The sequence below is a fragment of the Pteronotus mesoamericanus genome, unplaced genomic scaffold, assembly GCF_021234165.1.
Source record: "Pteronotus mesoamericanus isolate MK-2021 breed Mesoamerican mustached bat unplaced genomic scaffold, CSHL_Meso_final scaffold_83, whole genome shotgun sequence".
Taxonomy (NCBI): Eukaryota; Metazoa; Chordata; class Mammalia; order Chiroptera; family Mormoopidae; genus Pteronotus; species Pteronotus mesoamericanus.
This window is the reverse complement of record NW_026555328.1, coordinates 3506428-3530432: the sequence shown is the minus strand read 5'-3', so window position 1 is coordinate 3530432 and position 24005 is coordinate 3506428. Positions and strand designations below refer to the sequence as shown.

Sequence of the window (24005 nt, the reverse complement as noted above, 5' to 3'; positions counted from 1 at the left end):
AACAAAATTAACAAAATCACATCTGAGATTTTTGCAAATTATTATTCTAACTTATGCTTAGGCAGTGGCTTCACTCTAATGGTTGCATTTGCCTTATGATCAAAGAAATAGTGTTGAGCAAGTTTTAGTGATTCATCCCAGGGAAATTTTGCCTCTGAGGAGATGTTTGGCAATGTTTGGATACATTTTGGTTGTCATAAATAGGTAGACTGCCACTAGAAACTACTGAGTAGAGACAAGAGATACTGTTAAAGACCCTAAAATATACAAGATAGGTTTCTCTTCACCATACCTGCTCCCCCGAAAAGAAGTGTTGGCCCAAAAGGTAAATTGTGCTGCTTTTATAAAGTTGAAGCTAGATAAACTCATAACAATATATAGTTTACAAATACATTGTGGTTTACTTATTTTTAACTAATTTATGTTGAAAAATGAAAAATAACTCTCAGATTAAATAGGTCCCTATTAAAGAAGCTGATGTGCTTCTTCAGGCAACCTTATGTCCCCCTACACAATGGAAGAATGATTCGAAGTCAGCTCATTTGACAATATTCTCTTCAATGTTTTTTTAAACATGGAGTACACTAAAATTAAAAGAATAATTCAAAATAATCCTATACCAGGTACTCTGTAGGCATTAAAATATAAACCAAAATACATATTCCTTACTGCCAAGGAGCTTTTAATATGGATGAGTTGACAGACAATCAATGTATACATTCAATACAGAGTGGAAAATAATACTATAATAAATCAATGTATAAAGTTAGTTGGAGAGTAAATATTACTATTTATTTTAGTTCAGAAATGTTTCAGAGTGGGATAATTTTAGAGGGAACATTTCCATAATGGAGGACAAAAGAATTTTAAAAGAGCAAGGATGGAAAATTACCTTTATTGCTGGACATACATACAAAATAGTTGGCAAACGTGGCATAGCATTGATGATGAAACTGGGAGAGCTGGTTATGGCTTAAATTTTTTTAAGTAATTTAAACTCTCATTTATCTGAAAATCCAGTTTCTTGCTAACAGTTTTTTGAAGGCATTTTTTACATCCTTGTTTCTGAAGCTGTAGATTATTGGGTTACACATGGGAAACACAACAGTATAAAACACTGCCACTATCTTATCGGTGTTGAGGGAATAGCTGGTGGTGGGACGTAAGTACATAAACAGGAGTGACCCGTAGAATAAGGTGACCGCCGTGAGATGGGAAGCGCAGGTGGAAAATGTTCTGCTTCTGCCGCCAGAGGACTTGATGCTCAACACAGTGGCGAGGATACTAAAGTAAGAGATACATATGACCAAGAAAGTACTGGACTGGATGAAGCCACACAAGACAAAGAGCAAAAGCTCATTGATATGGGTGTCTGCACACGATAAAGCCAGGAGAGGTGGGATGTCACAGAAAAAATGGTTGACAACATTGGAGCCACAAAACGGCAGCGTGAATGCAAAGCAGACGTGGATCACCGAAGTCACACCTCCACTGAAATACGCCAGTACCATGAAGCAGATGCAGACTCTCCTAGACATTAGTGCGGGGTAGAGCAGCGGCTTACAGATGGCTGCATAGCGGTCGTACGCCATTGCTGCCAGGATGAGGCACTCAGCGTCAGCGAAACAAGCAAAGAAAAACATCTGCAGTGCACAGGCAGAGGGGGAGATGCTTCTCCTGGACCTTAAGAAATTCACCAGCATCTGAGGAGTGATTGTTGTAGAGTAGCTGACGTCTAAATAGGACAAGTTGCTGAGAAAATAATACATGGGCGTTTTCAGGCTTGAAGTGACGTTAACTAGAATTATTAAGCCCACATTTCCCACCACAGTTAGTGCGTATATTATGAGAAATACCAAGAATAAAGTCCCTTTGAGAGGTAGATAATCTGTGAATCCAACAAGCAGGAACTCCGTTGGCATGGTATAATTACTTTCTAACATTTTCTTGTTTTTCTTATCCAAAATAGATGATGTCAGAACACTTGAGTTCACTTGAGTGACCAATGAACCAAGAATATCTTTATTTTCCCTTCTAAAGAAACAAATAGAAGGATAATAAAATTGTAGTCATGACAGTTTCCATGACCTATTTGGTTTGTTTTCATTTTTGTCGTTTTCTTTAAAAGAGGTTATCATTGATACCAGACGCTGTTATTCAGTGGTGGTGTTTTGAGATGTGGTAACTCTTCAAAGCTGTGCACATCAAGAGGTGGATTTGTTCCTTACAAGCTGGAAGGGAATGAATGTTGCTCAGTTGAAAAGACTTGCTAGAATTAAGAGAATTGGCAAAATCCTTAAATGCAAACCTGTGTCTTCAATCCTACAATCATATTCTTCCATGTAAAAGAATGTAGAGTTGAGGAAAATCCTAGAAAAACAAGAGCTCACCTGTAAACTAGATAATTCTACAAAATAATATCTGTGATCTTGGGAGATAGGTTAGCATAACAGTTAAGAGCTCAGTAGTTGTTGAAAACTTCACTGTGTTCCTATCTTAGCTTTGCTACGTACTGGTATGTGAACTTCGTAAAGTTATTTAACAACTCTGTGATGGGTAGAAGAAAATTAGTAAGCAGATAGCTGTAAAGCATTTAAGTAATTGGTACATAATAAATGCTAATGTATTTGTTAAATAAAACTTATTTAAACAAATAAATTGACCTTTGTGTTTCTTTTTTAATTCCTTATCCAATAGCTTGAAATATTAAGATTGCTGTGTCAAAATTTGTCTAATCTCTGGCATCGTGGATACATGATCTGACTCCCCAGTAAAGAAAAGCCATTGTGATTTTGTTTGTGTGTTATGTGCAAATTCATTGTTTAGCAGCAATATATTTTTAAACATGCTTTATATTTCTTCCTCTCTGTAGTTATGTCTCTTTCTTATCACCAAAGTATGACAATGTTTGTAGTGAAGTACCAGAAACTTTAAGTATTTTGAAGAACAATTGTATCTGTAGTTATTAATAGACTTCTGAGCTGGGGCAATGTGGGAAAATATATATTACACAGCCAGAAGGAGAAATAATCAAGAAAAAAAAAGAATTGGTAGAAATAAGAAATAAATTATAGGTGGGTAGAATATTCAGCAATTATTCTAAGACTTGTAATGTTAGAAGTAATTGAAGTGAGAAACACTGTAGTGAACAGTAAGACAATTAACAATGAAGCTCTATTCTAGCTGCCATGCCTGGTAACCTCAACGTTCCCCCTGTTTCCAAAAATGGTCTGCAGTCACCTAGATTCACTGAGAAGTCAGTCTTTGGAAACTAGATCTTAAAAAGAAAGAACTTGACTTGCAGAGATGAAAAGTGGATGTCTGAAACTATAGTGAAGAAATCCAACGTTAAAATAAAAGAGAAAAAAAGTTCATGTGTCTCTCCTGTGGAAATGTCATTTAAGATTTATTTTCTGAAACAGTGTTTAATAATTAATTCAGTGGTTAAAAAAAATTGTAATTCATTTGCTGTATGTGCATTCTATATAAAACTTATGCAAGGAATTTTCACATATTTGACAGTTAAGATCAATAATCATAAAAAATTTTCTTCTTAGAATCAATAAATAACAAACGCATAGCAAATTTAGGAGATTCTATGTCATTGGTTCGCAAAGATTTTATCGAGGAAGGTACTGTTATCATCATTGACCTTGGTTACAAAAGTAGCCACACCTACACTGACAGCTCCAGGTCAGCTGGTTTGCCTGCCTATGAGGCTTGATTTGGTATCAGTGGTACAGAAGAGAATATAGCAAGGAAGAGTAGGAACCAAGTAAGTAAACATCTGCAGACCTGGGCTCTAATTCTGCCTCTGCTATCAAAAGTCATGTCATCTTTATTTCATGACATCCCGATTTCTACAATCAGACCCACTGTATTTATTGTGTGGAATCATGTATTTAGTGTGGGCAAATGAGACTATGTATATTTAAGAGCTTCACAGTGGCTTAGTGAACTTTTATATTTGTTTAGATATTGTTAATAGAAACTTTTAAAATCAGGCAAGTTCATTACAACATGTTTTATTTCCTCACTGGAAACAACAAGCTAATGAGAAGAACTAAAAACTACAAACTACACAAACTCTCAACAAAGAGAAATGTGTTATAACCATCAGCACTATCACAAGCAAACCATATTTTGTTTTGAGTAGTTTTCATTTGAGGCTTCTATAAACTAAAGCCCTTTTATATTTTGCTATATATCTAGTTATCTGCAGTGTTGTTGATGATGATGATGATGATGATGAAAGCAATCAATAATAGCTAACATTATGGTGAATGGGTCACAACATCTTCTAAGCACTTGAAATACATTATTTTGTTTAATCCTTATTTTGTACCATGAGAAGAATATTATTATCTCTAGCCTCACAGATGATAAAACTAGAGTATGTAAATGTAATTAAATTGCTCAGATATATATAGAAAAAATCCAGGTCTTACTTCATAGCCAAAATACTATGATATTGAAATATTACCATATTGCGATGTTGAAACATTTTTCTACAACTGTAAGAATGTTATCAGATATTACTTATAAATAGAATGTTAATGCTATAACGAACCTCAGCAATTATCCAATCCACACCTTTATTTTTTAATAAAATAAAAATATTAGTCACTGGGTGACTAGGTCACATTTATAAGATCATCCAACAAGTGACATGTCTGTCCACTAGTGATATTAATCTGTGCTATCTGATATCCATAAGTGGGTTATGGAATCAGTGTCCAACTTTCATTCCCTGAGTCCCTAAAAAGGCTGAAACTTGTTCAGTGGGTTTGTTGAGTGAGAGAATGAAATCCCAGAACAATTTCACTTCTCTTGAAGGATTCCTGTCACAGCTCAACTTTGAGCTGAGATCATAATAATCTCCAAAATAGGTTGAGCCCACTGATTTCCAAAGAAAATCTCATTTTACAAGCTGTTATTGGTGTCCATGAGTAGATTTTTATTTGCTACGCTGTTTGAAGTATGAGTGTACAATATGCTCTTTCTCTCTCTTTTTCCAATGGCATTGTGCTACAGTGGTTAAACATACTGGATTTAGGATTTGCAAAACGGAGTTTAACCTCAGATGCCACATCTAATGTTCTATAAGTCTTTGAACTTCTATATACTTAATTTTGTTGTTTTCTTTAACTGGCCTAATAATATACCACAAGGTTGAAACCAGGATTATACTGGATAACATACTACTATTTACAGAGCTTATTACATTATAGATGCATAAATATGTATCTATTATTATCTTATTACTATTAATGCCATTATGATTATTGATACATTAACATCTTATTTCAAAATCATAAGTTCTCCAAGTTGACAATTATAGAAATGTTGTATCTTGGCTTGTTAAGACTTCAAATACACTTGTTTATAACTTAAGTATAAGTCATTCTGACCTAATTGTTTATGGCTTCAGGAACACTATTTTGATCTCTAGGAAGTCATCACTTAACATCAAAGATAGGTCCTTGAAACTTTAAGAAAACGAGGTATAACAAAACCAGTTTTACTCTAGACTAATTGACATAAAGAAGCATCACATCAAAATTACAATGAAATGGCATTGAATAAACAGTGTTACTAGAGGAACTGCCATACTAGTTTATGGTTTAAGTGACATTGTTCTGATCAAAAGGTGAATTTGTTTACTGTAGGGAGGCCATGTCAGGATGATATCATCAAAATTTTCAAACTTTAAAACTGCAAACACCAAGGCTTTATGAGGACTTGCTGAAAGTATTTAGTCTGGGCAAGCCTACATTTTGCTGATCTAAATAACATTCCAAACATCTGGGGACATTAGTTCTTGCCGTTTGAGGGCTGGCCTCGGCCGGCCATGGTGGAAACCGTGCATCGGCCTCATGAAGGAGGTATCTTGCCTGCCAACCTCAGTCTCTGTTCTCACCATGCTCTAGCACCAAGGGACTGTCAGAAAATGCTGGCAACTGGACATCCGCTCTTGTTTGGCTAAGCTGATCCCCCCGAGAGACAACTCATGGAAAGGCACCCCTCAGCTAAATTTGGACTATTTCCTTTATCTTCCCTGTGCCTGGAACAATAGTGTAAGGAGTCTCTCATTAGTTTGGAGTGTGTTATTTCTTTGTAAACTCATTAGGAGATGCTATCCCGTATTGCTGTTAGCTTATGAAATTTTATTATACATTACAATTCCTGCAATGAACCTGTGTTCAATTCATTATTGGCAAAGGCAATCTGTCTCTGAAAACAGTTTTGCCTCAGCCAAAACATGGAACAGGTACAAAATAGGCATATGGTATGGGACTATGTGTCTGCATGCACCCACGGAAACTGAGGTCCATCTTACAGATGAGGCTTAGCTTACTTAATTTAGTGTGCTCAATCTAAATAGACCTTTGGGCTTTCCCAAATTCCAAAATAGGCATGGACATGTCCCTCTTCATAGGCATAAGGAACACGGTGAATCAGACAGTGAATTTTGGAAACTGTCATGGGGAAGGGAACGTTAGAGTTATGTGTCCCCACCACCTCCTTCCCACTCCTCCGGCCCATACAGAGTCAGCAAAGGTACATGATAGCTAAGGCAACATTATCATTGTGATATTCATACAAGGCATTTTGTTGATACAAGGCATTTTGGAGAATCAGTCTCTTACCTCACCACCATCTAGGATTTTGAATTATAGAATTTATTTTGTACAAGACATCGACAACATTTTCTCCCTAGTTTTGACAAATAGGTCTTACAAGGACTGGGTATTTATTGTGTAATCTGTGACAAAAGGGACATTACCTCAAGGTAATCCCCAACCCCAAGAGGACTTTGGATAAACAATTACTGTCCTTCCAGGGATGTGTCTTGAATGCTTATTTTAAATGAGAAAGATGAAGTAACTTAATTGACTATAATGTGGCCAGTTACAAAATAACATCTGTCTCCTTCACTGGGAGATTTTTGGTTAAAAAAATAACCACCACAACAACATATCCTTAAATTATACCAGAAAAAAAAATAGATTTATTTTGATGTCTGCCAGGTACTTAAAGACACTTTAAAGTATTTAGTTATATAAGAAATTCTAAAGTAGAAATTCAACACTGCTAAGAAGAATCCTAGACACCCTAAGTTTTCTTCATTTCTCTCAATGACCAAAATAAACTCTGTCTTGAATGATAAGGTACAAAAGTAAGAGCTCATGACTCAGGCAACCTGGGTTTAAATGTTACTCTTACTATTTCACAACTGTGAGACATCAAGCTACATATTTATTCTTACTCTTACTAACTTGTAAATTGTGAATCAAAATTGTCCACCTCATCTTATTCTTGTGAGGACTGAAATAACGTATGTAAATACTTAGCCCCCTGTTCAGCAGATTTTACTCATTTGATGACTTTTAGCTTTCTTGTGCAATTGCAGCAATGTAATAGATGCATGCGTCATTGCTTTAAACTGGAAACGCAGTAACTGGCCATCAAGTGCTGATACATCTGTAGAATGCACTGCTGCTTCATAATAAAAGGAACAATTGATTGAAGTAACCACATGGTTGGATCTCAAAACATTGCAATGAGGGTCGGAAGTCAGATACAAAGGGCTACACACACTGTGTGATTCCACACAGGATGATCACATTTTGGAAAGGGAAAAAGCGTGACATCAGTCACACCACTGTTACCCCAGAGGTTGTCCGAGGCTGGGGGGACGGTATGGATCTGTTTGCGGTGGCATAACGGAGTGTGTTAGGCTGGATGAAATGTTCCTTTTTGGATGACAACTCACCAAACTATACACCTCAAAACGGTGATAATTTTCTGTAAAACACCAATGGCACAATAAACCTGACTGAAACACTGAGTCTCCAACTCATTGTGTAACCATTTCTTAAACTAAAATATTTTTTATTTATTCTTCTTCCTGCGTTTTTCTCGAATGAAACTTTTTTCAAGGTTTGTAATTATAATACCTTGCTCAGTAAATTCAATCTCCTTTTTTGGTCTTTATTTTATTTATGATTTAATAATATTAATCACTTCTTAATAACGCTCTCTCCTTCCCCCACTATGATAACTCACCATGCTGGTTATGTTTCCAGCTCTCTTAATTCACATATCTGGGAGCTCAGTTATAAATTATTTTTAAGTACTCTCATATTTTAATTGTTTAAGTTCTATACATTAATAAATGAGTATTATGTATTTGAAAGATGGCAATCAGGGGCAGTTTTTTAAGGCTTGATTCTGGGAACTTTACAAATCAAGTGTTTAAACAGCATCCAACATGATGTTACAGATTTTCCTTGAGATGCAGAGATCCCCTAACTGCTTTGAAGCTTGGAAGACTGCATTTGCCAAAAGATATACACATGAATGTGTAGACATATGTACATATATATGTATATATACACATATATGTACATATGTAGACATATGTACGTGTGTATAACCTAAATGGGTAAGATAAAATGTTAAGTGAAACTGGATAGAGAAGTTAAGTAGCTAGGTATGCATTCTTTTGTATAAGATTGGGTTCAGGTTTACTCTCCTACTTTCTAACAGCTTCATCATTGGAAAATCATTTAATAGCTTTATGTCTTGTATTCCACACCTGTTTATAACGACATAATGGAGTGTGTTAGGAGTACACCTCAGAAACTGGTGTAGAAGTGAATTGCAAATGGAGATAGAAAATTGTGATATAGTACCTCATAATTAGATTATGAATTCTCTGTGCAAGTAAACTCTCCGTGCATCTGCATACTCAATGTGCTTTATTTCATTTTGTTTTACTTGTGAATTGGGATCTAAAAAAATCTGTAATTTCACTTTCTTGTAGAATAAGATTTGTAGGTGATACAGGTAATTACAAAAAAAACCCCACAATTTTAAAATTGTTAAAAAGATATTTGGATTTTATTCAATGTCCTATTTACACAGGTAATAGTTCCGCTTTACATGTTGTACAATAGATACTAGTTTCCTCTTCTCACTAATTTCATGCCAGAAGAGAGTTGGATTAGAAGTAAAATTATCAAGAAAAAGGGAGGGTCACATATAGACACACACATACCCCCCACATACACTGAAAAGAAGAATAGTTTGGTAGTGAGCTATGCTCATTTGGAATAAGCTAAAAACACAAATAGAGAGGCAATGTAATGGGCAATTAAATTCTTGTCTCTTTTGGCTAAGACTTTAGGTAAAATAGTTATTATCAGGAACCACTTCATAATGCAATGCCTGATTCTGTATATATGCAAGTGATTATATGGTATTTTCTTTTGAGACAAAGTTTCTGCCCCTGGAGGTTTGACTCCACCATTAAACACTATAATATAGCCCCTGTGGTTACCCAATTTTCTTTCCAGAAAACAAAATAAAAGTGGAGCAACATGTACTTACTCAGAAGGTGCCTGAAATTCTTACAAATACATAATTCAAATGTTCCCTGTATTTCTTAACACTTTAAAATAAAAATTTTCTTCTTAAAAATCTTTTTGCTACAACTGAGAACTGTTGACAAAGAAAACAATAGAGTACACAGGTAAGACACTAGGGAGAAAGCTGTAAGGATTTGATGCTATTATTCACCAAAGTGGACAGGTAGTGTAGGCTACAAGGCATTATTTTGATAGTGTACATTATAATTAGAGCAATATTTTGATGAAACATCACAAAATCATTCTTCAGGATATGATGGGTGTACAAATATCGGATACTTGAAATGGTTATTATTTTTGCTACATAGATACAGGACAGCTGTCTTCAGAAGGCAATGAATGAACTTGTAAATTGAAGAATAAAAGAGTAATCTTGAGGGGAAAAGTGTAGTTGAGTTCAAACTACATACTCTTTGGAAAATTGGAGGTATTTCAGCAGGGATATTTTTAGCCTGCACATTTTGATTGTGGGCTAGTAGAGAACAAAAGAGAACAGTATGTATTGTTTGCATTTGCAGAAACTTAGGTGGAGCCTGTGCACTTGACCAGTAATATGAGAGCTGTACACGCAGGTTTAATACAGACAATTGCTTAATAAATTCATGTGCTCCTCCATTTGTCCACTGATTTTCCTCTAACTTCAGTAACTATTTATTATGTGATATTATCCTAGGTTTTTATCTCCATGCATAAATGTCTCCATTAAGATTTCTATTTTTCCTGTCAAATTTTGTAAAGGGAAACTGTTAAGCTAATGCAAATATAAGCAAATTGTCTTTATAATATATGGCCAGAGCAAACTATACTTTGGTGACTGAGTTCATCCTGCGGGGATTAGCAGACACCCCGGAGCTACAGGTGGTCCTCTTCTTGCTCTTCTCTGGGATGTACACACTGACAGTTTGGGGGAACGCTGGGATGATCCTCTTAATCAGGATGGACTCCCGCCTTCACACGCCCATGTATTTCTTCCTGGCTAACCTGTCCTTCGTGGACATTTGCTACTCGTCCACCATCACCCCAAAGATGCTGGTGGATTTATTGTCGGAGAAGAAAACCATCTCCTTTGCTGGCTGCTTTGTGCAGATGTACTTCTTTATCGCCTTGGCCACCACCGAATGCCTCCTCTTCGGGCTGATGGCCTACGACCGTTATGTGGCCATATGCAACCCTTTGCTGTACCCCGTGGTCATGTCCAGGACAGTCTGCCTGAAAATGGCAGCAGGGGCTTTCACAGCGGGGCTCTTGAACTCCATGGTGAACACAAGCTATGTGAGCAGCTTGCCATTCTGCAGCTCCAACGTCATCCACCACTTCTTCTGTGACAGCCCCCCACTCTTTAAGCTCTCGTGTTCTGACACACACCTCAATGAAAGCATTTTTTCCACTTTTGCAGGAATGTGTATAGTCGGAACGCTACTGGCCACCCTTGCATCCTACTCCTACATTCTCTTCTCCATCTTTTGTATGCATTCAGGGGAGGGGAGGCGCAAAGCTTTCTCAACCTGTGCCTCTCACCTGACGGCTATAATTCTGTTCTATTCCACTGCCGTCTATACTTATCTGAGGCCCACTTCCATGTACTCTTTGGGCCAGGACAAAGTGGCTTCTGTGTTCTACACAGTGGTGATCCCCATGCTGAACCCTCTCATCTACAGCCTCCGGAATAAGGACGTAAAGAAGGCTTTGTGGGATGTAATTACCAGGAAAAGGATCCTGTCTTTTCTGTGATTTTTTGGTTAATTTTCTGAACCAAGCAGAGAATTTATTAACCTTAAAAGGCTGGTTCAACACTACAGTTCTTTTTTAGAATATGTTTAAATATTCAATTATTTAAACATTACAGAAATCACATTTCTGTAATAATGAAGTATCTATGTATACTGTATAAGGAAAATTACCTTAAATTTACCCAACTATAAGATAAGTTGCCAAACTTATAGAAGATCATGGACCCTCTTCTAACCATTCCATATCTTCAGTGCATCCCTCAGAATAAAGTTTGTTTGTAATAATATCTTGCATAGGGAAAGAAAGGTATGGACTGTTTAGCAACAAAAGTCACAATCCCACACATAACTAGCCATAAGAAACACTTGTAATTATCCTTATACTCTTCCCCAATGCATTATTCAGCACTAGCGATTTGTAAAAATTATTATATATCACATATGTCAAACTTAAATTGTAAACCATTAAGACTTCTAATTATTGCATTGGTTGAGATTTTTATCATGCTTTCCTTTCTTCAGATCCTGAGAATATTTATTAAGCCCTTCTTTGTGAATGTAAAATTTTTTGCCTTTTTGGTACACAATCTCTATTGCTTTTTGTTTTTCAAATTCTTTCAGTGTTTTATTTTACTTGAATGATTTATGTTACTACTTTCCCTAAATATATGCATATCAATCAATGTTGGTTTTTATTCAATGCTTTTTGAGAAATTCATTTATTAATTTGAGTGAAAGCAGTTTGAAATGCAAGTTTTTAAGATATGTTTTGGACAATATTTTCTTCAGTGATTAAGTAAGACCAAATAGAGGCTAACTTCAAAGCCTGTGACTGTCACGAAGATGGAACGATCAGCCACCAAGATGAAAGGACTGAAAAAAAAGCTATAATCAAGAATTGCATGGATACAAATGAACAACTCACAAAATGTGTTATTATCAACACCTGAAGTCTGCATTAAATATTTGCACACACCGGCACAGTGCAGGATGGGGCTGACCCTCCTCAGCCTGGGCTGCCCGAGCGAGGCATATTCCTGAGGTCTTCAGGGCCGGACCTGACTGGCCCCTGAGAGAACATCTGAAGCCTTGGAGAGTCCTGCCTCATAAGAGCATCTTTGTGTCCTGGGCCCACTCTGAGCAGTTTCTGCTCATGACGGGAGCCACAGAGGACACCTGTGTTTGTACACCTGCAGCTTCGGGCCAGGCGGCAGCAGTTTGAGATCAGGCTGGGCAGCTGGAGACTAGGTAACCGTGGACATTTTAGTGAGCCCCCATGTCTTTGTATGGACCCTCAGTAAAGCCCGGGACACCAGAACTTGGAGAAGCAGTTCTGGCTGGTGACACTTCATGAGAGTTGCCAGCACAGTTGGAGCGTTAAGTGTTGCCTGTGTGATTTTGCTGCGAGGTGACACAGAAGTTCATGCCTGGATTCTCCTGCACACTGCCCTGATGCCTTCTTCCTGGCTGACTTAGTGTGTGTCCTGAGTTCTAACAAACCATAACCAGCCGCACAACACAAAGGCTCCTCTGAGTTGTGTGCGACCTATCAGTCATTGAAGCTGATGGTGGTCTTGGGAACCCCGGACACAAGCACTCAGTTAAACCCTTTTCTGACGTTTTGGTTTGTGACGTTGGTTTGGGGAAGTCTTGATTATTACATTACGTAAAATATAAAATTTCACTTTATTCTAACAATAACAAATCAATTTTAAATTGGGGAACAGTGTAAATGAGCACATATAAGCTTTCCTCCCACAATAAATAAACCATTTATTTTATTTTTTTTTCCATTATTTTATTATTTTATTTTTCAATTACAGTTTGCACTCAACACTATCATGTTTTGGTTTAGGTGTACAGCACTCTTTCTTTTATTCTTTTTTTTTTTTTTTAATTAATTTATTTACTTTTTAAATACATTTGTCTCTGCCTTCCCCCCCCCCTCTTTCCCTTGCCCCCTCCCACCTTCCCTCCCTCAGCTCTTCCCCTTTGGTTTTGTCCATGAGTCCTTGCTATATGTTCCTTGACTTTCCCCTTCCCTTCCCTTTCCCTGCCCCCCCCCTTCCCTCTTGTCTCTGTTGATTTCTTTTCCTTTCAGTGTTGCTGGTCATATTTGCCTTGCTTCTTTGCATTGTTGGATGGAACTGGAGAGCATCATGCTAAGCGAAATAAGCCAGGGGGTGAAAGACAAATACCATATGATCTCACCTATAAGCGGAACCTAACCAACAATAAACCATTTAAACCGAGCATTGTGATAACGGAAGTCTCTGAAATCACTGTCGTTACCCTGCTTCCTTGACGGTGACAACCACTCGTCTGTATTTTCAAGATTCCCAGCTTTTCCTTTTAAAAATAAATTAATCTCTATTTCTAAAACTATACCTTTAGAAAACTTACTTTAATATATTAATATAATATACAGCCTGATTTCTATATTGCTTGCTTTTCTTCAATATTATGTTTGTAACATTCTACTATGTTCATATGTATTCTTACACTATGTAATTTCACAATTTTAGAGTTTTCTCTCTTTTTAATATGTCATAATTAAATTATTAAAAATGAAAACAGTTTATAAAAAATATAGGAATAGTAAAAAGAGTCCATAAACATATGAAATGACATAATGCTTCTACAGGATGAGAGGTGAACCATAAAAGAATATTATTAAAAAAAAGAAATGCTCATCAAATACTTGTCTATAATTGCAAACAAAAGCCAATAACAATAGCTGTCACTACAGAGTCTAGACCAAATGGATATTAAAGCAAAAATAAGTCATACTTTTAAATGGCATTGACATATGAGGGAGTTTTAAAATAAATTAAACATAAAAATAATGCATAGTAAAAGATTAAATAACTTAGTGGACTGTTTTGTATCATGAAAAATTTAAACTTTTAACTTCTAAAAAGGAAATTGCTGTTATTTAAAAAATTTAGAGAGTATTTAGAAAGAAGAATCAAATATAATTCCACAAAGAAAAGAATACAAAATTCAAAGAAGTAAAAATTTTATAATCATTCTTTCTAGCATAAAAAACATAGCTAGTAACAAAAGTTTAACAAAAAGTCAAATTTTATGATGATAGATTTGACTTTGGGGGGCAAACACACAATACAATACAGATGATGTATCACAGAAATGTACACTTGAAATTTATATGATTTTATTAATCAATGTCACCAAAATAAATTTCACTTAAAAACTTCACCAGTATGGGGAAGAGAGCTAACAGACAATCTGGGGAAGACATACCACCCCAAAACAGAAGGGATTTATCAGCTAACGCCCTTTATTCTACTGGGCCTGGCACTCTCCCGTGAGCCCTGAGTACCCCGAGTCCTTCCTGCTGGGTATACCAGAAGCTCAAAGCCCTGACTACTCTTTACCTGGGCTACACATCAAAGTTGTTTTTGCAGTGAGCTTCCACTAGCAATGAGGTGCTGTTCTTGTAACAAAGAATAGACATGAATCTGCTTACCATAAAAGTGAGGAGCACCCAAAACGCAGTGGTCCTCTCCTACAATGCAGCCCACTCTGTGCACTTTCACCCCGATAGACCCCTCTGCATCACTCTCGTGGCACCTGGGAAGGTGTGAGGAACTGATGTGAATACTAACTGCAGCTACTCCTTTTGCTCTGAGTAATAATGTCTTTTGTTACTGATCTGAAGTCTGGTGTCTTCTGTCATAATCCTTCAAAGACCAATAGGCTACCAGGCTAGTAATTTTTTTTCCCTGAAAGTATTTATATTATTTTTAAAAGTTAGGGTTAGGGTTAGCTATCATAAACAAATCAGCAAACAACAAGTGCTGACGAAGTTGTGGAGGAAAGGCAACACTAGTACATTTGGTGGGAATGCAGACTGGTGCAGCCACTGTGGAAAACAGTTTGGAATTTCCTTAAAACGCTAAAAATGGAACTGCCTTTTGACCCAGCAATTCCACTGTTGGGATTATACTCTAAGAATCCTGAAACACCAATTCAAAAGAACCTATGCACTCCAATGTTCATAGCAGCACAATTTATAATAGCCTAGTGCTGGAAGCAACCTAATGCCCATCAGTAAATGAGTAGATCAAAAAACTACAGTACATTTACACAATGGATTACTATGCAGCAGAAAGAAAAAAGAGCTCCTACCCTTCACAACAGCCCTGATGGAACTGGAGAGCATTATGCTAAGTGAAATAAGCTAGAAATAAGAAAGACAAATACCACATGTTCTCACCTATAAGTGGAATCTAATCAACAAAACAAACAACCAAGGAAAATATAACCAGCAACACTGAAAGAAAAAAGAAACCTACAGTAGAGAGAGGGAAGGAAGGAGGGTGATAACAGAGCAAAGAAGGGAAAGGGTCAGGTCAAGGAACATGCATAAAGGACCCATGGGCCAAGCCAAAGTGAGAGGGATTGAGGGTGGGAGGAGGGGTGGGTGGGGCAGGGGAATGTGGTGGCGGGAAGATGGACACAAATGTATTTGAACAATACAAACATTTTTAAAAAATTAAATGGATTAAGGTGACAACACTAATAAGATTACATCGGTTTCAAGTGTACAATTCTATGATACATTATCTGCGTATTGCATTGTGTGCCGAACACCCAAAGTCAAATCTTCTTCCATCATCGTATTTTTACCCCATTTACCCCTTTTTTACCCATTTACTACCTCCCAACCTGCTTCACTTTGACAAACACCATACTGATGGTCTGTGTCTATGAGTTTTTGGTTTTTGTCTTGTTTGTTCATTTGTTGCTTTCAGTTTTAAAAAAACTTTCTTCTGCAATTGCAACAAAAAGAATAAAATACATAGGAATAAACTTAATAAAAGATGTGAAGGACCCATACATGCTGGAAAAAACAAAGCACTACTAAAAGAGATCGAAAAAGACACAATGAAATGGAAAGACCTTCTGTGATCATGGGCTGGAGGAATGAACAGAGTTAAAGTGTCCATATTAACTGGCTAGTTTTTAAATTGAGTGAAATCCCAGATACTTCATTATTCTTGAAAATTTACACTCATCCTCTCAGCAAAAATTAAAAAGTGGTAACTCTTCTCAAGATGTAGGGATCAGAGCATGTGGCACGATGCTATAGACTTTTAGGGAAACAACTTGAAAAATAACATACATTTGGTGTAGACTTGCAGGAAAATTCAATAAATTATATATATTGAATAGGTACAGATTTTACATGTCAAGCAAATTCAGTCAAATGGTTTTGGAAAAAAACCAAATAACTGGAAAATAAATTTTTTTTAAATAACCTTTAAATAACAGAAAACATTCCAGATTATGTACAGGAAAAATGTAAAAATAAAAGAAATTTATCACTCTACCTGGCTAAAGTTTCTTAGTTGCTGCAAAATTTATCAGTTCTTAGCTTTACAATGTGTCTTGTAGAATATAAAACAAATGAGTTAAGCATTTAATTTAAGAATTTATTTTTAATGACCACAACACACTTATAAATGTCTGGAGATGAACAATGACTTTTTAACATATACTATATCTCAAAAAAGAAGCCATAACTAAACCTTATTAACATAGCACAAAAAAGTAGAATTTTTAGCACTTATCCAAGAAAGATATATCATTGCATGAAGACTTTAAAATTGATCAATTTATAAAATTTCAGGTCCAAAGCATTGTAATATGAAAGACTTGATTTTTCCCCATGTACCAATAACACATCCATCTCTGAATTCAATGACAAAGATTAAACATGGAAGGATGAATAGAAAACTGCAAAAAGTAAATTAAAAATGACATAAATTCTGCTTATGTGTATAATAAGTGCACATACAAAAATAATCAGTGATCAAGAAGAACACATACAAAACTGTTAACAATTGCGAAGGTTTTTCCATTTTCTTAATTTTTTCAATAATATTAAAAATTTTTTGATGTTAAAATATTCAGCCTGAACTCAAAATTGTAAAACACTGAGTCATTCCCTAGATGTTTGAGTGTTCACCAATTAAATTAACCAAAAGTAATTTATAAAACACAAGTGAATGATCTTTAAGAAAGTTATTATGTATTAAAACTATTGCAGGAATAGAAGAAGCCTTCTAATACAATGGCCAGCATTTATTAGTACTGCCTTAAAAGATTTACATCCATTGTCTGATTTCATATTTAACATAAGTATAGGAACCTGGAATTATTAATTATCTTATGCAACTGAGGAAATGGAAACTTAAGTGAGTATGAGGCTTATACAGTTAAAAGACTTATAGATCTATAGTATTAATCTTAGAATGTTTGGTTCCAAAGACAGTGCTCCGAATTACTCTGCTACACTTCTCCTCAATATAATAAATGAAGTGATTTCTGAAACTGTTATGATTGTGCAAAAATTGAGCTCTTTTTCATAATAAAATTCTGTGTCTTTGGAATAGGCATGATAATTTCTAGGCCACAGTTTAAAAAATGACATGTATATTTTCTCATTTTGTGCATCACTTTCCCTTAAAAAAATGTATCAATAAAATTGAACCATGGATTTAACATGTATTTCATGGCCTGTTATTACAATATCAATTTTAAAAGACATATTTCTGGAAATGTCCAAGATTATATTAGTTTAAGCAAAGATGATTCAACAGAAATAAAAACAAATGAAAAGGCTTCAATGTTTTTGGAGAGACCAAGACAATACTGCAGAGAAAACAAGTAAGAAAGAAGGTAACTGTTCAGAAACAATGTTACTTTAATTGTCCTGAGCCTTTCTATTCTGCATGAGTCTAATGAGAGCATTTTTTACTTCTTTATTTCTAAGACTATAAATGAGTGGATTCAGCATGGGAGTCACTATAGTATAAAAAACAGAAGCCACTTGATCTTTGCCCAAGGTATAGGACTCACTTGGTTTTAAATACGTAAAAATAGAAGTGGCATAAAAGACGGTGACTCCCAGGAGATGGGAGGCACATGTAGAGAAGGCTTTTCTCTTTCCAGAAGTGGAAGGAATTTTCAGGACAGTAGCCAGAATGGACAGATAAGACACAGATATTGTGATGAGAGATACCATTATAGTAGAGCCAGCAAAAATGAATATAATGATTTCAATGTCTCGAGTGTCGGTGCAGGACAAGGCTAGAATTGGGGAGGTGTCACAGAAAAAATGATGGATTACAATGGAATCACAGAAATGCAGTCTGCTCATGAAACACATGTTGATCGTAGAGTCCATAAAGCCAATGGAGTAGGACCCAAAGATGAGGGAGCAGCAGAGTGTTTTGGACATAACCACTGGGTAGTGCAGAGGGCTGCAGATAGCTACATAGCGATCGTAGGCCATTGAGGAAAGTAGAAGACATTCCGTGGCAGCCAGGAGGACAAAAAAGTACATTTGGGTGAAGCAGCTTATGTATGAAATGTACTTGGAGGACGTCAGTAAGTTCTCTATGGTTTTAGGTGTGATGACTGTAGAGTAACTAAGGTCAAGAAATGAGAGGTGACTGAGAAAGAAATACATGGGGGTGTGAAGCTGGAGATCCAGGTGGATGACTAATATCATCCCTGCATTTCCCAGCACACTCATCAGGTATATCGCGAGAAATACTACAAAGAGGACCCGCTGGATCTCTTCGGAATCTGTCAGTCCCAGAAGGATGAAATCAGACACATCTGTCTTATTCCTTCTATCCATTCTGTTCAACTGCTTCAAACTGTTGAGAAATAAAATTCAAACTGTTGATACCCAGCAGGAATGAGCTCATAAATGTTTATTCGTATATTAGATTAATGTAGCTAAACATTTGTAATAATAAGTAGCTTACAGAACATGGTGGGAGAATTAAGTTAGATTGCAAAATATAGAAGTAGGCATACATTGGCCCTTGGGTATGATATAATAAAAACAATCATTTTGCTTAATTAGAATGAGCCTGACATTGGTCTAGATGCTTTTCTTTATTAATATATTTACTCCACATGACAATATTATGCCACGGGTGCGATACTTATAGCCTCATTTTTTTAATGAGTTAAAGGGCACAGTCAGAGTAAGTAACTTATTCAGAGTCAGAGCTATTAATTGTTGGCTCTGCCTTTCTACTAAGACAGAGTGGCTCTGGAGAACATGCTCTTCTTACTGTATTTCTGTTTATAATTCAGAAAACCTGAGAAAAAATGTTTGACCTATAATAATAACAGAAAAGCAGTTTCAATGCATCATTTACTGTCCTTTTGTTGTGAAAATTATTTAATAGTAATCACAAATAAATTTCACCCTAAGGGATCCCAGTTACAGACCACATATTAGTATTAATTTCCAGAAGATATGTTTCCCTAAGTGGAGCATCCAAAATCAGATTTCTTCCAAAAATTATGTTTTAAAACATTTACCTGGCTTGCAGACCATAATGCCATCAACTCTAAACTGCTGGTTTCACAGAATCTGGCATTGTTTAGGGTAAGGTCTAAGTGATACGTGTATGTATATTTTTTTGAAAATACCCCCATTTTATTTGATCCTAACTGAAGTTCTTTAGTTTTGAGATTAACACTTACCAAGAGCAAAAGTCAGTGGAGAAAGAAAAAATCACCCTTCTTCCAATATTATCTGGCAAGAAATTTGTCAACCTCAACTTTTTCTCACAAATAAACTATGAGAACCGGTTGAGTCAAGAGTTTCTGTATTGTACTCTTTTCTTTGAGTTAAGCTCTTTGTAAATTTTTGTGCATTCATCTTGCTTTATTCTGAGTTTAAAACAAAAACAAGTCAACTTAAAAATTTTGTTAAGATCCTGGTCAAATGGAAAATCTGCCAGGAAGTCGTGTCTAAAAGGAATATCAGGCAGCTATTGTGAGCACACGAGGAGCAGAGTATGTTTTGTCTCTCTACCAGGGCACCTCATCATATACTGGGGAGCCAGGATAATGCAACATTGTTCATCCCTGGAGACCAGTCTCCAAGGAAGGATTTTTGGCCTGTTTCCAAGGACAAACACTCAGGGACTAAATGCAGCTATGTCATATTTTGAGGAAACAGTTCCTTTTTCCTTAGATGGCACACGGTGAAGAGCCTGGCTTCATCATCGTTTGTGATCCTCTAAGTTTTTAATGGGGAGGTGGGTGGGGAAGCCATTTCTAGAGACATATGCAATTGCTCTGTAACTGAGACCATCAGGGATGGAATAAATCATTTTTCACAATGAAACCTTTTTGTGTTTACAAGTGTGATACTATCATACTATCATTGCTCATTAGAAAATAATTAGAATGCAACAAAATTCAAAGGACAAAATGAGAACAGGTCTGAAATGTTGGAACATTTTGATGAATTTTCCCCAATTATTTTTTATCTTCATCAATGCATATTTGCATATCTAGAGATTTCTATAATTATTATATTGTATGTATAGCCTCCAGTCCTCATTTTACGACCAGGATTTCATGACAGACCATGACCGATGTTACATTAGCCTGTGATAAAACCCACAATTTTTTGTATGATGCATGGACTTGTTCCCCATCACTTACTTCCCTCTGAATGGGTCATCAGTTGTTGACTATTTTAGGGCATCATAAGGAAACTATGGTGTCATCTCCTCATTTTTTTTGGCAATCACCCCACTCATCTACGTAGTGGTACTTCTGCAATTTGCTTAACTATTTTACTGCACTCTGTGAAAAAATAAGTGTTTTCTTATATATGACTAAAAAATTAATATACGGAAAGAAAACCAAACTATTTTATTGAGAATTATTTGTCCAGGATGAAAAAGCAAAAGAATACTCTGAAAAGTTATCCACTAAGAATAAGATTAAAATGTTCTTGTGAATATTGAGTCACTTCATGATAATGAAATCATCCTTCCTGCAGATACGAAAGTGAGCCTCACTGCCCTGGCTGCCCTGGCGGGGGGGCTCAGGTGGTTGGAATGTCATCACACACACCAGAAAGTTTTGAGTTCAGTTCCTGGTCAGGGCAAGAAATTAGTTGTGTGTCTGAGCCCCAGTTGGGGCACCTGTAAGAGGCAAAACAATGGCTGTTTCTATCCCACATTAATGTTTGTCTCTCTCTTGCTCTCTCTCTTTTCCTTCCTCTCTTTCTAAAATCAATAAACATACACTTGGGTGAGGATTTTTTTTTAAATCTCATAAAAGGAAGTTTTATAGGAAAGTATGTTAAAATTCTAGAAATTCAGAAGATAATTTGTTGGTGTGGATAAAGATCTACTTTTTAAAATAGGATATTATTTATTGTGTTTTCCATTACTCTTTACCCCCTTACCCCCGCTTCCATTCTACCCACCCGCCTCCCTTAGCATTCACCGCACTGTGTCCCTGAGCCCTTTTTCTCTTTTGCTCGATCCCTCCACTCCCCAGACTCCAAGGAGCTCCAACCATTCTCTATCTATGAGTCTCTCTATTTTGCACGTTAATTAAGTTTGTTCATTACATTCTACATCTGAGTGAAATCATATAGTGTTTGTCTTTATCTCACAGGCTAAGTTCACTTAGGAAAATATTCTCCAGGTCCATCCATGCTGTAGCACCATAAAATTTTCTTCTTTTTTATGACCAAGTAGTGTTCCATTGTGTAATTTGCCATAGTTATTTTATCCATTTACCTACTGAAAGACACTTAGAAGACTCTCTTGAACTAGTAAAATAAAAAATTAAACAACTTATAAAAATAACGATGCACTCTATTTCAATAATCGCTTCTGTATAGCAAAAGAAACCACCAACAAAAATGGAAAGGGTACCCAGTATATGGAATAATGTTTTTAGCAATGATACATCTGACAAGGGATATAATCTCCAAAATATATGAAGAACTTATGCAACTCAACACCAGAAAGTCAAACAATCCAATTAAGAAACAGGCAAAGGACCTGAATAGACACTTCTCCAAAAGAGGTTGTACAGATGGCCAAAAGACATACGAAGAAATGTTCAATCACATTAATCATCAGAGAGATGCAAATTCAAACCACAATGAAGGCATGTCACCTCATACCTGTCAGAATAGCTATCATCAATAAATCAGCAAACAGGTACTGGCCACAATGTGAAGAAAAGAGACCCTTGTGCACTGCTGGTGGGAATGCAGACTGGTGCGGCCACTGTGGAAAACAGTATGGAGTTTCCTCAAAAATTCAAAAATGGAACTGCCTTTTGACCCAGAAATCCCACTTTTTGCTCATCAAGAGGCAGAGATAAGAGCGTATGGTACCATGTTGTAGCCTTTTGGGTAAAAATTTGACAATATCTAATACATATGGGTGTGTACTTTTGGAAAAATTCAATGAATTGCATATATCACATACGTACAGATTTTACATGTCAAGCATACTTCATTAAAGTGGTTTTCAAAAAAAAAAACACCAAATGCATGGAAAATAAAAACACATGTTTTTAAATAATCCTTAAATAACAGGAAAATAAAACAGAAGTTCAAGGGTATATACAGGAAAAAGTTTAAATATTAAGGAAATTTTAGTACTCCACTTGACTAAAGTTTCTACTTTTCCACAAAATTTATCAATTCTTAGCTTTACAACATGTCTCATAGAATATAAAACAAATGAGTTAAGAACTTAGTTTAAGAATTTATTTTTAATGACCACAAGAAGTCTATAAATATCAAGAGAAAGGCAATAAATTTTTAACATACACAGAATATCAAAAAGAAGTTTACTGAGCTTTATTGCCATATCGCAAAATAGTAGAGATCTAAAATTTTTAGAAGTTAGCCACTAAATGTATATCATTGCATGAAGATTTTTAAATTGATGAATGTACAAAATTTCAGGTCCAAAGTATTATATTATAAAAGTCTTGAGGAACAAATATGTACAAAGGCAATAAAAAGAGTGTTTGGGAAAAATGGGTTTATCAAGAAAGTATCTTTTTACAGTTAAAAAATGAATTAACAATTGAGAAGTTCTCTGTCCCAATATTAAAAAGATATGATGAACATGTTTGTTTTTCTTTTCAGAATGGCTATCATCATGAATCAACAATTGCTTGCTAGGAGGAGGACAAAGGGGACCCTCACGCAATATTGGTGGGAATGCAGGTTGGTGCTACCAGTGTGGAAAGCAGTATGGAGTTATGTCAAAAATTTAAAAATGGAGCCCTGACCACTATGGCTCAGTTAGTTGGGCATCATGCCACACACCAAATTGTCTCCAGATAGATTTCCTGTCCAGGCACGTGTCTGGGTTGTGGGTTCCATCCTTAGTTGGACCAGGTAAAAGAGGCAACCAATTGATCTGTGTTTCTCTTTTGCACCGTTGTTTCTCTCACTTTCTCTCTCACTCCCTTCCCCTCTCCTAAATAAATAAATAAATAGATATTTTAAAAATCTAGTTAAAAATTTACAAATAAAACTCTACAAGAAAGGGAGAATAAATGGTGTTGGAAGGAGATGTGTCTTGGGCTGATGAACACGCAATACAATTTATAGATGATGTATGATAGAGCTGTACACCTGAAACATATATAATTTTGCTAAACAAAGTCACCCCAGTAAACTCAATGAAAAAATAAATTTAAATTTAAAAAAGTTGAGACAAATTTATAAATATAAAACTGGAATTGCCTTATGAACCCAACGATCCTACTTCTGGGAATATATCTGGAGAAACCTAAACCACTAATTTGAAAAAATATATGTACCTTTATGTTCACTGTAGCATTATAGAAATAACCAAGATTTGGAAGCAGCCAAAAAGCTTATGAGTAGAGGAGTGGATAAAGAAAGCTGTGGTAGCTTACACAATGAAAATTCACTTGGCCGTAAAAGAGAAGGGTATCTTACCTTTTGTAACAGTATGGATGGGACTAGAGGGTATTATGC

At 36.0% G+C, this 24005-nt stretch overlaps 3 protein-coding genes across 3 annotated transcripts; 1 reads left to right on the top strand and 2 right to left on the bottom strand.

Annotated features, from left to right (window-relative positions):
* Positions 1-1004: 1004 nt before the first annotated feature.
* Positions 1005-1943, bottom strand: LOC129062656 (olfactory receptor 5AS1). Its single transcript, XM_054563673.1, has one exon. The coding sequence runs from the start codon at positions 1941-1943 to the stop codon at positions 1005-1007; it is 939 nt and encodes a 312-aa protein (XP_054419648.1).
* An 8277-nt stretch (positions 1944-10220) lies between these two features.
* LOC129062603 (olfactory receptor 5F1-like) lies at positions 10221-11165 on the top strand. Its single transcript, XM_054563607.1, has one exon. It carries the CDS (start codon positions 10221-10223, stop codon positions 11163-11165), a length of 945 nt encoding a protein of 314 aa, XP_054419582.1.
* A 6732-nt stretch (positions 11166-17897) lies between these two features.
* On the bottom strand, positions 17898-18839 carry LOC129062706 (olfactory receptor 8H1-like). Its single transcript, XM_054563724.1, has one exon. The coding sequence runs from the start codon at positions 18837-18839 to the stop codon at positions 17898-17900; it is 942 nt and encodes a 313-aa protein (XP_054419699.1).
* Positions 18840-24005: the final 5166 nt, after the last annotated feature.

What these genes read in the sequence shown, in the direction of transcription:
- LOC129062656 (XM_054563673.1), bottom strand. Translation starts at nt 1,943, where the DNA reads ATGTTAGAAAGTAATTATACCATGCCAACGGAGTTCCTGCTTGTTGGA.
- LOC129062603 (XM_054563607.1), top strand. Translation starts at nt 10,221, where the DNA reads ATGGCCAGAGCAAACTATACTTTGGTGACTGAGTTCATCCTGCGGGGA.
- LOC129062706 (XM_054563724.1), bottom strand. Translation starts at nt 18,839, where the DNA reads ATGGATAGAAGGAATAAGACAGATGTGTCTGATTTCATCCTTCTGGGA.